Source organism: Grus americana, chromosome 7, assembly GCF_028858705.1.
Source record: "Grus americana isolate bGruAme1 chromosome 7, bGruAme1.mat, whole genome shotgun sequence".
Lineage (NCBI taxonomy): Eukaryota > Metazoa > Chordata > Aves > Gruiformes > Gruidae > Grus > Grus americana.
In genome coordinates this window covers 30,174,330-30,188,710 of record NC_072858.1, presented here as the reverse complement: position 1 = coordinate 30,188,710, position 14,381 = coordinate 30,174,330, and the positions used below count along the sequence as shown (strand labels likewise).

General features: G+C 39.1%; 1 protein-coding gene across 3 annotated transcripts in view; it reads right to left on the bottom strand.

Moving 5' to 3' along the window:
- The window catches only part of NRG3 (neuregulin 3), a 407,103-nt gene that overhangs the window by 65,687 nt on the left and 327,035 nt on the right, over positions 1–14,381 (bottom strand). Inside the window, exon 4 of one of the 3 annotated variants that reach the window (XM_054832690.1) lies at positions 10,908–10,934. The exons of 1 other annotated variant lie outside the window; for it this stretch is intronic. In XM_054832690.1, the coding sequence (XP_054688665.1) occupies positions 10,908–10,934 (27 nt within the window). The remainder of the gene's footprint in view (positions 1–10,907; positions 10,935–14,381) is intronic. One more of the 3 variants, XM_054832691.1, reaches the window with a different exon arrangement.

Genomic DNA, 14,381 nt, shown 5'->3' with positions numbered 1-14,381 from the left:
CAAATCGCTAGTCATATTCTGCAAACCATTTATAAATAATAGAATTTACACATTTTTGTTGAGGTTTTCATGAGATAATGTAGTCTTATTGGAGCAAAATCTTGAGTAGAACATGTAGCTTAAAATAAGTAATCTTGGGAAAAACAGATGAATATCTAATTAACTTCAAAGAAACAGCGTAACTTAAGACAAGTACATCCACCTTTTCTCTCCAGTGCACCCTTAAGTCATTTCTTGGAATAAATTAATTTAAAATGGCTTGATTAGTTTCTATAGGATTTTTATGGGATTCACTCACCTTTTCCCACTAAAGGTCAGCCATCTTATTCCAGACAGGATACATTACTAATTAAAAGGATCAGAGTACTACCTTACCTTGAAAAGAGACTCTCCTTCAGGCAAGAGAAACTTTAAAAGCACGCTAGAGAAATTTACAGGAAAAAAAAAAGACTGAAATAAAATGTTTACTTCTTTTGGTGATTTTTCTCTTTATCATTCATTAAATAAACAGTTAACTGAGGACACTTTCTTGTTTTTGTCTTAAGCACATGGCCCAAAGTACAGAAGCATAAAGAAACTTCATGCAGCAAAATTAGCAGGAGTCACAGTGCTGTTCTCACTGAGGCAGGTTATTCATTTGAGTTGAATAAAGCCTTTTTTTTTTTTTATGGTACACACTCTAACAATGCACTACGTGCAACTACTTCTTGATCAACAATTTTAAAAGTCTATCCTGTAAGTCCACTGTAATGTACAACATTTCCAGCACAGCTGGCTTTATCTGCAGTAAATAGACTCTACCTTACAGACTCAAAGAAAAACGTGGCACAAGACATCTAACTTTTCTCATCAGAAGCAAATCGTCCTTATCCTGAAAACAAATTTAAATTAGTTGAATGAGAGTAACGAGCACAGTGTAGAATAAATACAGAAAACGAAGTAGCTGGTATTTTTTCATTAATATCCCATGCAAGTGTATATTATAGTGATAAATACATATTTTTGTTTTTCTAAAGCTGATTAACTGTATTAACACTGCTGTATTCATTTTCTGAGCATTCATATTTTATGAGCTGGGCAAGTTAATGTATATTGCAACTCCCATTTTTCAAATGCTGTATCACTTCTGGATACAGGAGAGGACATTACAATTATAAACGAGTAAAACTTCAGAGTGTGTGTGTGTGACACTCTCCATTAAAGTTAAACAGAGCAGCTGTGATACAACTGATTCGTAGTTACCCCTGTAAACAGCAATACACACTTAAATAGTGTAAGTTACATTGATCAGTAAATTCATGAAACTGCAGGGATACAGAAAAAAGAAAAGAATGAAGTGGGTACAAAAGATAAGAGGTAGGGAGAAGAAGAATGAAAGTTCAAGAGAGGAAAGGAAGATACTCCTAGCTTTGCACAATCACACACAGTTACACATACATTCTAGGTTTTGTAACTACTGTTGAAGGATTTATCCGATTTCCAGTTTTAGGTGATTTGGAGCCAATCAGGAAAAGAACAAACTCACTTCATTTGTGAATACAGTCACACACTTGATCTTGATTTCAAGTTCTGTAGATTACTTTAGAAATAACAAAATTATATTGAAATATCCATTGACTTCCATGTGTTTTACTCTGAAATCACGAGCAGGACAAAAGTAACTCTTAAGTTCAACACTGCAATTCTCAAAATTTCCAGTCAACTAACACTCTGAAAACACCCAAAGTCTTTGTAGGCATCAATTTTAAATATTCTTGGCTTGCACAGAGATACTTAAGTCTTTACAGCACTGAAGAACTTGGTGCTTATCCCATGGCACAGCAGACTGGCAAGAAGGCTGCAAGTGCAGCCAGCCACCGCAGAGGATGGAGGTAAGGCTCAGGCAGGGCAGCGTTCGGCAATGTGGTATGGAAGTTCTTCAGCTGATTTAACTCCATGTTCCTTTCATGACTTAGAAGCTTGTACTTTTGGAGACTAAGGTCTTTATTTCAATGACAGAAGGAAACAACTTACAGTCCTAGCCATTAACAGCAATGTGTGGGAAACTACTAATAGAAGTATTAATGCTCTTAATTGCAATTAAACTTCTTTTCTCTCTCTTCCATCTCCTCTACAAACTGCTCGGTCTAATTGATTTAGTCCAGCTCTTTTCTATCTGTTATTTTGAGGAGATTTTTTTTTTTTTAGTTTTTTTTTTATTTCTATCAAATAGTGAAGACCCTAAATTGTTTCAGTTAATTCTGCTGAGAACTTCAATGCTGTCAACATTTTATGCTCCTCTACTACCAGGTTATTATTTTAGATTTTCATATTGATTTACCTTTCTATTTGAATGTGAAATGCAAAATTACTAAGAGACCTGAAAGAATAACCATAGAGTAATACTATATTACAATAGTAAGACCAGGTTGGATGAGGCTTTGGGCAATGTGGTCTAGTGGAGGGTGTCCCTGCCCGCAGCAGGGGGTTTGGAACTGATGATCTTTGAGGTCCCTTCCAACCCAAACCATTCTATGATTCTATAATAGAGTTTACTTGCTAATGTAGGCATGGAGTAGTACATAATTAACTTATCACAAAAATAAAAAAGGATCCTATTAATTCATATGAGAATGACTGGATAACTGACACAATAACTACAGTGACTAAACTACATGGGCATGATCCAAATGGTGTTTGAAAATTCTGAGTCCATACTAAATGAAAATACCTTATGGCAATTAATTTTACCATTCAAAGATGAAAAGTCAGCACTGGTAAACAAAAAAGCCCATCTGTGATCTGCAGGCAACAGTTTGCAGTTCTGTAATTATTTAAATGTTGTTAAGAATTGAGCACACCAGAACAATACATGCATGCTACTACACTACTTGTTTTTCCCCCCTCCTTTGCTGCTGCTCAGGCTTGTTTCCCAGATAACTGTTGAGGTGTCTAGTCTGAAGCAAATACTGATAAATAACCTGGGTAACTGGACAAACAGTGCTTTTCAGCACAGACAGGTTAGTTTTGAAATGGGGATAAAACTGATGCTGATAGGGACAGGAAACGGGATCATGAGGCAATTTTCCATTATGATAAAAATAACTTTATTAAAAAAATCAGCCAGAATAGGAATAATATCTCTGCACTTCTCCACGTGCCAATATCCTACAGCTCCTGCAAAAGAAAAGAAAAGGAAGTACATGAAAAAATAATTTAGTGTTCTACATGGTGCATTGGTAATTTTTCCATACTGCTTACCCTTCTCCTCTGCTTCCAGCAATTACTGGCAGGACACTGTCTCTACTCATTCTAGGCACAGAGGACACAGAAAGATTTAGTTCATTGTCAGAAACATCAATTTTTCTATACAACCGTAATATACATTACAAGCGCACCACTGTCATGGAACATTTATTGTGATACTTACCTTCTGCTTTCCGAATCCTTGCATCATTTACTGGATGAGATTTGACATCTACATAACACCTCCAAGTAGGAAAAGGACAAAGTAACACTGATTCACTGTGGCTGCGTAAACAGGGTACAGCTCTGGCACGTGGAGCCTCTTCTCCTGTAGCAAGATAACTTCAGTACACAGTAAACAACCTTCTACTAATAAAAAACTCCCACCCTAGAAGCCTAACAATGGATTCCAGGTTCTCATGGGCATGCCCGGATTGTACTTACTACTTTGAAGCCTCCTCCCAGGTTCTCTTTCAACTGGAAATATAAAGTCTCACTGGCAAGTCTTCTGGCAGCTGTCTTTACCATCACCTTTGACACGCAGATCTCGCCTTTGTCCTGCTAGGCTTGTTTCAGCAGGGTACAATATATACAAGTCACTGTCTACATATTTTTGCATCCGGTTAAACTGCAGCTGAGCCCAAACAAGGCCAAGAGTAAAATCTCAACATTGCGAGTCATCTAATTGCATTACATACCCTCATGGTGTCAGTTTTAACAATTTCTCAAGCTCAGTGAAGCATTTACCTAAATACCACATTCAAGACGCAGGTTACGAGACTGACTGGGTATAAGGTCACATTTAAATGCACGGCTGTCTGTTCAGTGTCGGTGCCATCCAATTACCTGTATTTCATGATAAAAAGTGTTTACCTCTGAGATACACCGGCCACGCAGGAACCTAGGGCACATGCCTAATCCCAAACCAGAATGTACACATCATTTGCACACACAGAGACATACTACAGCAAAGCCCCTCTGCATGCAGACGAGATGCTGTGGCCTCAGCTGAAATCCAGCCTTGAAGCACACATCCTTTCTCCCCAAGGTGCCAATACAGCGTGAACGTTCTTGAAACCAGCACCATGCAGAAGAGGTTTGTACCTGGCACTGGGAGTTAAATGGAAACTTACCTGGAGGCTTGTAGACAATATCCATTTTTAAGGCTTCAAAAATACTCTTTTCTAATCCACAGACAACACTTTGACTTTACTCCCCGATCAGCACATGAGGATACACACTACACATTCACACTGGAAGTGCCGACTAATGGTTATATGTAGCATTACTGATGACATACACCCACTTTTACAGCCTGATACCCTCCTTAATGCAACCAGTGCCTCCTTCCAACCCAGCCCCCAGCAAAACAGAGAAACTCAGACCAATTCTGGCTTTCTAAACTTGTCAGTGTACTGTGTTAGCAATTGATTTTTTTTTTTAGTTTCCGTAAGTTTCATCATAAATGATTAGTAGCTTCAATTAGAGAAAGCAGAAGAAACCAAACACAGAGGAAAGTCATCAGAGTAAGTTACATATATTAACATCCATTTATCCACAGAGTTCACAGCATTACTATTTTGATAAAGCACTATAGGCAATTAACAGCACACATATGTTAACCACATGGCAAATCTTAGTCCTGCCTTTTAAAATTAATGCATGTTAATCCAACCCAGTTCATTGCCAATACATAAAATACAGATAAATTGGAAAAATGACATACCGAGAAAAGTACAGATGGTAGCACCGAACCAAGACGGTAGCTGAGTCACAAAATATCTAGAGATAAATCTCTCCCTCCCACTAAACCAAAACCAAACCATATCCCCCAAACTGAGCCAAGATGCAACACGTTCACCAGATGCACGTTCACTTTCATTTAAGAGGTACATTTTCTTAAACAGTTACAACCACTGGCAGAGCTTCCTCCAGCCCCTGAGGAACCTCTGCTTCATCCATTACCCTTACAGCACACAGACATCAGCTGTTATTATAAAACTCTCTCTTCTGGTGTTCACATCTCTTTTCTCTCGAGGTGATAAATGACTCTTCTTCCCAGCTAAAAGAATCCTGTGGAAAGTGCTGAAGAGCTGAAGCCATTTCATGCCTCAGGATACTATTGTTATTTTGCAGCATACTTAAAAAGGACAGGTATTTCACAAAGCAAACAGAAAGACAAGGTCCCAAGAGCAGAGCCTTTACTAAATTTGAACAGGTAAAATCAGAAGACAGTAATGAAAAGTTGGGGCAGGATGAAGAACAAAGGGATTCAAGGAGCAATGACAACAGCGGTAGTAAACATTACAAGTATTAATGCCTATCAGAATAGCCCCTCTTAGCTCTTCAGGAATTTATTGGAGTACAGATGAAATATTTTAAATGCTTATGATTAAGAACAATATAATTATTAGACAGATATGCTTTGATAGTACTGAGGGATGATTGTGATCAGAATGTCTAATAATAGATTTTGTGTAAAGAGGAGCATAAAACCAGTCAGCATGCCATATTACCAGGAAAGGATCTACCTGCTTTATATCTTAAAAAAGGGATACAGGGAAAACAGAACTTTATTTTTTAAACATATGTCCTTTAGAACATGTACATTCTTTGCTCATGTAACTCAACATTCATCCTCTCTTCCAGTGAGGACAGGAGTGTTACAGGGTTTTATAACAGGTAAGAGCTGCTAAATGGTACCAAAGGCTAGGACCATCCATGCAAACACTGGTTATTTATTTTCATTGTCTGTTTGCGACTACAAGACATGGAGTTTCAGAGGACAACTCACCAGCTGCACATTTTGTGAGCTGTGCAGGAACTAATGAACTTTGCTTTTTTATTTCTTCGCAAACGGGAAAATATTAAATTCTTGCAGTCTTGCTTATACTGCCCATCAACAAAACCAACTTTTGCAGTTTGGAAAAATCAAAATGCATCCATCACAGTGCATGACACAAGGTCACAGAGTCAATTTAGTTAACTGGATCACATGTTCCTGGAGTCTTAGGCCTACAACCATCTTATCGCAATGAGGAGGCAGTGAGAATCAGCACAGTGAAAATGAAGCATGCACCGTCTTCTCTGATATTAACAACTGCTCAAAGTACAGAAAACTAAATACATTTCACATTGTAGTCATTTTAAGGAGATATATAAATTTTAATAGGATCCTGTTCTTGAGTTACTTTATTGCTCTGCTCAATTAAACGTTATTTAATGATTCACCACTTACAAGGGTATTACATATCATTCATACTCCGTTGACTTCAGTGAAGCTTCCTCTGATTTTTTCAGAAAAGATAACTAGTTCTAAGGAAAAATATTAATTTCCTGTGTAAGGCCTAAGAATCAGCAAGTTAAAAGTAGCAACTAAATATAGCAACCGCTGTATTATTTTTGCAATTCACACATGGGGAGATTCAGGTTATCACATCATCATTATTTACACCACTGTTATTGGTTTAACTGCTAAGCAGCCTAGAGGATGAGGACTGTTACATGTAATGACTGTATTTTCATCCCAACTGAAGCGATCTGCCTGTTACGCTTTCTTGGGGCATTTTATTTTCAACTGTATCCATTGTAAATTACTGTTACAGAACAAAAGATAAAGATTCTGGATCATTGGATTAGGTGGTGTAGGTGAATTGCTGAAATAGTCATGTTTTTTCATGTGTTGTAGCAGGTTATTCCAATACTCACTCACCTTCACGTTTCATCCCTTAACACACCTTAACTCTACTCAGTCTCAGTGTAAGAAATGAGTAAAACTGACGACTCCTCGTCTCGGGCACTGCCTCTTTGCGCAGAACGCTTATTTCCAAAGATCAGTCTCAGGCTTTTGCACCTCCTTGTATCTGGCAGTTAAAGCAACGATTTCACTCTGCAGCTGGGACCACACGCACGAGGTCAGTCTCCACAGCTCAGCTTTCAACTGCTGCCTGTTGCACCAAAGTAACCTGATCAGCCACATTGGCTATCAGAGATATTTGGCTTCATCATCAAATTTTCCATCAGAGAAAAATAAACCATTCAGCCCTGCAGTGCAGTTAACCACTTGGGTCAAAAAATGATAATAAGCTGTAGATACTCGTATCCCCATGCTATCTAATGCTAACCATACATCACTTTGTTTTCTCATTGAATAAAAGCTGCTTCCTTCAGTCTTTTTACAAACTCACTGCCTCACGTGAACATTACCAACAGCCAGCCTGCTTTCAATTGACGTGAAACTGTTAATACAAGTAGATTTCCAGTTTGCAGGAACACTGTGATAATATTTACTTACCTTTGTGTTGCAAATTTAAATAGAATTGCATGCACCATCATTGGTGAGACACGGGGAACTACACAGACGTGTGCACCAACCCAGCCCAGGTGCGTTGCACTCCTGTGTGAGCTGTACGCTGCTCTCCCATGCACCGCTGTGCTCTCTTACGAGGAACCGGGGAGCACAGGCAAGGAGGCAGCAAAGTCTGCACCCTCTTGCAAGGAAGAAACAGTTTCTGTGTTACATACTACCGAAAGATATTCCCCAAAGAGCTGAGGAATCTAAATGCAGAAAGCCTGACAAAAATTACTGTAACTGAGAATCTAAGGCACAGAGAGATTTAAATACCTTGCCCAAAGCCTTTGCGGAAGATCGCATCAGAGATGGAAATTGAATCTAGCTCTCACAAGTGAGTATCAAACACAAGATCTTTTTTTTTTTTTTTCCTCCTTCTTTGAGGTACTAGGAAGTGTAAAGCATTTCTTTATCACCAGAAATTTCATAACGGTTGGCCAGTCTTATCACAATACTTAAATCCACATTTTTAAGGACGTAGTACCCCTTGAACGCATACTTGGCTTTCATTTAATTCAAGATAAGCTGCACATGCATACGTCAGAACCATACATGAATTGTTATGTTTGCAACATTTTAAAACAGATATGCCACGTTAATATGCCTGCATTTATCTCTGCAATCCATACAAAAAAACAGACACTGCAAATCAAAGCCAGCAACAATATTAAAGTATCACATATTCATGTTTGGGAATGCACAGTATTGAATATTGTATGGAACATAAACCTGACAATATCCAAAAGGGGAAGAGGGTGTGAGAACATGCGAGAGGTTAACACAACAGTCAGCGTGGTAGATAAACTGAATGCATAATTCTTGTTCAGTAAGTCCTGCACGTGAGAGCTAAGGATCTGGTAGGAAGGAGATTTCAACAGGTAACGGAAAAGCAACGTACACAGCCCCTAACTACTGAGCTCTGGAACTGGCTGCCACAGGAGCTTGTGGGAGAAGACAGCTGTTCACAAAAGGATACACAAATTCATGGACAACAGATCCCTAACAGGACAGTAAAAGGACGGGGTAGCTATATACACTCCAATGATTCTTGAGAGTCTAGCAAAAAACCTGACTATGCTCACCTACTTTCCTTGGTGAATGTACGCTAAGCTAGATGTGTAGCTAGTGGTACATTTCATCTGTCCCCTGGGGCACCTCTACAGGGAGGTGTTCCTATCTACATGAGATTTTAGCTTTACCTACTGTGGAAGGAGTTCAACCTTCCCTGGGAATCCCAGCTTACATGGTTTTCCAGCAAAATTTCTGGAAGATGACAATGGAAATGGAATTCCTAAGGCAACTGAGGCCGCAAATGCAATGAAAACATTAGACAGAGTGCTCCTCCCTGGGTCACGCACAAACAAGGCTAAGCTCTGCAGCATCTATGCCTTGTTATTTCTCGTAATTGGAAAGTACCCTCCCCACTAATTGCAATTATTTTCTATAGTATAGAAGTAAACTCATGGGAGAGGCTTTGCATGAGTGGCCCTAATTCGATGAGTATATTGTCACCTGATCTCTCTGTACACAGGGTGGGATTTGTGCTTTGCTATGCGTGCAGTAATGATTCCATATGTGCTTACGCTTCCTAAGTAATTCTTCAAAAAGACAGGAGGAGGGTTTAAGAAGCACAAGCATTTCACTTTTGCATATGATTCTGGAACTTGCTTTTCTCTAGCCCACAGAAAACCACCTCAAGCCTCATTTTAGACTGCTGTCATAATATTTTCAGGCTCGAGACACAAGATTTCATTAATTTCTATACCATCAAGATCTGTTCCAATATTAAATAAGAGAATCAGAAAGCTACTCATATGAGAAGACTACTCTGAGCCAAGACTTCAGGGCTTGGCTTTATTTCAAGTCTTAAAGAGATGTCTTTTTAAAAAAAGAGGAAACTAAAATGCTCAAAATAAAGTTAAAATAATTCAGCTTCGCCTCCTGGGTAACATTTTCCTGCTTCCTATGGAAAGGCTCACTCTAAGAATCCTATATATATTCCTTATTCTGTTTCTTTTATGTACATGCTTGTCCTTCAATTTGTATGCCTCAAGACTGCTGCCTACAATTTAAGCAGTAAAACTGGGATATGTGCAGAGCCTTTAAAGTAACCATTTCCCAATTGTGCTTGTCCAATAAGTCTGTGAAAACACTTGCATCAATTCCACCAGTACTTAAAAAGTTTCATATAAAGTGAAGTGAAACACTAAACTTCTGGAGATCACAGAATAGTACTCTAGAGAGAACTCGTCTCTAGAGAGGAGACAGTTCTCTAGGTACGCCACACAAGTTCGAAAGCAGTAGGAAAAAAATCCCTCGACCTGCTGGCTATCCTCTTGCTAATGCAGCCTGCCACATAGTTTACACTCATCACCATATTGGTTTCATGACAATTTATTCTCAACTTGTCAACAAAATCCCCATATCACCACTTACAATCACTGGGCTATCATATTTTGATTTTTAAAATCTAAAAAAATTAAGTAAAAGTCAACATAGGGAAAGGACACATTAAAAGGTTTTGCTTTTGGTTTTTTTTTTTTATGATAACGATATGAATTTGCAAGCTTTTTATTATAGTGTTTTAAGTCATGCTTAATGGTTTATGCAAGCTGTTTTTAAACAAATGATGCACCAGTCTATGAACTCTGCTAAGGACAAACCTTGGCTTCCTCAAGGAAATTACCCATGCTGCCTGCAGATCAGCAGCTGAGAGGTGAGGCGGTGACCTGTTAAGCCTATCATTCCATCAGGCTATGAATACATTACACTGAGTCAATAGAACATCATCTTTTCCTTTCTAAAACTATAAGAAGCAATTCTTCACTCCCGCTTTAGCTTTTTCCTAACCCAAAGTTAACTAATTTTACAGAATCACAGATATTTGTCCCTTTTCTTAAAAGTATTCCTCTGACTTGTCTGTTACAAACTAATGAAATGGTTCTTATTAAACCTAGTTACATTTAACATTGTAATCAACACCAAATTCGGGGGGGGGGGGGGGAACACCAAAAAACCAACTAATTGAAAATTTACTGTCCTTTACATGAAGGTAGGAATTAACTCTTTCCTAAAATCTCATATAAAATATTATTCCTCAAAGGTAATGATATGGCCATATAATCTTTATATTGCATTTCATTAAACACCAATAAAATACCAAAATATCGTTATATACTTTTTAAGCCCTCTCGCAATGGACAATCTTAATTTAATTTCAAATGTAGTCGATAAATATAATAGGAGCCCAATCCCATTAACCTTCACGTACTTTGGGATAAAGCACCATGATAAATATTAGCAGGTGAAAGGAAGAGAAATGAAAACTTACCCATGAATTCAATTCCTAAATGGTCTGCTATACCCAAGAAAGCATGTAAAAGAAAAAAGAAAAAAGAGACGGAAATGTTAGAAATAGACCAAAATGTAAATATTACCTTTACCATCACTGGTAACGTTTAATATTTATTTGGCAGAGCTGCAGAACGCAACGCGGGGCCAGGGGCCCATTGTGTGGGTACCGGTCAAAAAGAAAAGCGGAACCCTGCCCTTCGAAGGGCAATCGGCTGTCACAGAAGGGAGGTGTATTTGGGGAAGGCCAAGAACGCCTTTACTCCTTATATTTGTATGCCACTGAAGTGCCTCAAGCCAGCTACCTACAGGAATTTCATGTTCTCTTCCTCTTGAAACTCCTTGCTCAACATGCTAACTTTTAACGTTTTTATAATATTGACTGAATTTACCACATGGAGTTCAAAACATTTCAGGACCCTTTTTTCACAGGAGAAATTAGAATATGCCTCCAACAGACAGACATTTTAGTGCAAAATAGATTTGAATGTATATAAAACAGTTACTAATTTTAAGTCAATAGGAAGTATGTTTAAGTTGATATGTGATTAAATAACAACAAACTCTCCATCCTGCAGGGACAGGGCAACAGAAGAAATGATAACGGATTTTTCAGAGCTGAGTGTGTAAGGAGAAGTAGCTTCAAGTCCAAACTGAAACTGTGGAAGGCCAGACATTCAGAAAGGCAGCAGAACACAGTTCTCTTCTACGCTAGACTTGAAATATTTTGCTTTTCCATGGGAGATAATAATTCGCATTATAATGAATAAAGAAGGATCTTTTTCTGAGGAAAATGTAGTATTTCCCTTTAAAATATAATAAAAGCAAAATATTTTAATTGTGTTTGTCTTCCTTTCAATCTATAGTTACATTTCCTTGATACAGAACAGATTAATACACGATTTTGCCAGTTTCCGAGAGCAGTTCATGCGGAAAGGCACGTAGGGAAAGAGCAGGAGGGTTACAAGAAAGACAGAGCAAGACTAATGTGAAATATTTGGGTTTCTGCTGAAAACGCTGGGAGTGATTCAACTTTTGCAACCTTTCAATCCTTCCAGGAGAAGGCATCGAGCATCAGCTTGTTCAATTTGCTTAGCATTCAAATTATATAATAGTTGCTAAACTCTGTATTTATCTTCATGCAGAAGACACAATATGCATCTCAAAAGAACATAAGAGGATGTGGTATAAATACCTTATTAGCATGGTGTTAGGACAGGTGCATTATGCAAGTCTAGTAACACCTAAATGAATCTTTCTTTTTGGCATTAAACACATAACTCAAAACCATACATATGTGTATTCCACATTACAATCTTCTAATCTGTATCATTGCATTCACGTACAAGCATTGCATACAAACATCCCTGGTACATTTGACACGGGGATATAATTTTTATAAAAGCATGAGATCAGAAGTATCAAAAGTGCATTCAATACACTATATTCATAGAGATTTGTAGCTTGTTCCTCTAATTTTCTGTACCTTTGAAATCTGCAAATATAATCTGTGTGCAATTAACATCTTGCATCCTCTGTAAACTACATCGAGATGCAGTCAACAGCTGCTGACTTTAAAAAATAACAGATATCAAAGCACCGTAATCCGGTCTCCAAGGAGCTAAGGATATTCACACATGAAGCAAGATTGTGCAATATCATCTTTTTAGGTCTATGTAGAACAGCTGAATAAACAATCCTCTCCGAACGGGGCTACACACGTTCTTCTACATGTTTTCCAATTACAGCCTGCAATCTCTCCAACGAGTTCTCCACCATGGTTAAAAGCCACTTTCTCAAAAAGTGCATACAAAATACACCTTTCCTTTAAAAAGATGGAAAAAAAAAAACCATTTAGGTTCTTCTTTGAGCAGCTTATACGTAAGTAAGAGCCAAGGCTATCTGAAGCCTTCCTGGGAAATGTGTTCAACTGGAGAGGGTGAAAACATGTCAGGTTATTTATTTAAAATAATCTCATGTACCTGGAAAGCAACTTCAGCAACCGGCGTAATATATATTGCTGACAAAGCTGATTTACCCAGATTATGATGAAAGGATGTCTAATGGGATAAACCTTCACAGTAAAATATCGCAGCTGCCAATTTCTATCATTAAGCATAGTTCAACAAGCTCTGTGAGCAGCTATCTGGGAAAATAATAAAATTATAATTCCTGTGGATTTAGCACATGCTGGCACAGGCGCAGCCCTCTTGCCCCGCTGCTGTGGCACACATACAACGGCACCAGCGGCCAAGCCTGGGAGCCGGCCTCTGCGCTCACCCTCGTGCTCAGGGAACGGACGCCGCACCGGGGACAGCAGCGCAGAGGAGCTGCGGCCGGGAGGCGGCAAAGGCGGCTGGGCTGGGCCCGCAGCCTGCACAGTGGGAAGCCCACAAGCGACAGAGGCGCCTCCGGGACTACACATTACGAACAAGCCCTCCACGTCACCAGGCTGCTTTTCCCCCGCTGTGCCCAGCGCACGCTGGCGGCAGGGAGAGGAGAGGTGGGGAGAAGTACGTGGAACAGGTTGTGACCATCGCCGAGCTGCCGCCCCTTGGTCAGCCCCGCGGTTACTCTCACTGGCACTGCTGTGGTGAAAAGAAATGATTTTGGAAGCTCCCGTTTCGGAGGTGGGTTTCCCCTCTCTCAGCAGCGGCGAGAAATGCTCCCAGCAGGTCTGTGTGAGAGACGGGCACGGCGCAGGGAACTGCACAGCGGAGGCAATGGGGGGAAAGCGAGCCGCGGTGGTGACCTAAGACTGAACCAAACGCAAAAATGTAAAGTATTGACTCCTGACGTGCCACAGTGTAACAAAGGACCGTTATACTGCTATACAGTCATAATACATAAATGATAAATTGCCTGCAGAGCACTTGTTTGGACACAGCGAGCGTAATGCCGAGTAATTCGCCACCAAGCAATGCGGTTTCTTTAAGGACTCGGTTCAACAAAAATGTATATGAGAGCTATTAGCGTGCTGAAGCATGGGCGCCGCTCCGCAAGATGGGGTCATTAACCAAATAACGCAACTGTATTTTATTTTTGTTATTGTGATTTCTTCTTTCTTTCTGGTATTGTTACGTTCTTAGGAACTAATATGTTATTCAGACAGGAAGATTATTCACTTTTATATTTTATTTTATGAATATTTCTGTATTTTGTTGTTGATGTGGGAAAAATACTGTGCCTGATGGTCCTTGTACTATGTGAATTTGTTGCTAGTATTAAAGCCATTTTAATTTATACTTTATGAATACATACACACCCGGGAATACTTGATAACAAGCACAAGAGAAGATAAATTCACACTCGCTAATGGAATAATTTATTAGTGCTTCACATAGAACATGAAGACTTGAGCCTGGATTGTGGTTTGCTGGGGCTGTTTTCTTAGTTGTATTAACACGGAGATATTTTCCTCAATTAAAGATGGGTTTCATTATCCCAGGTACAT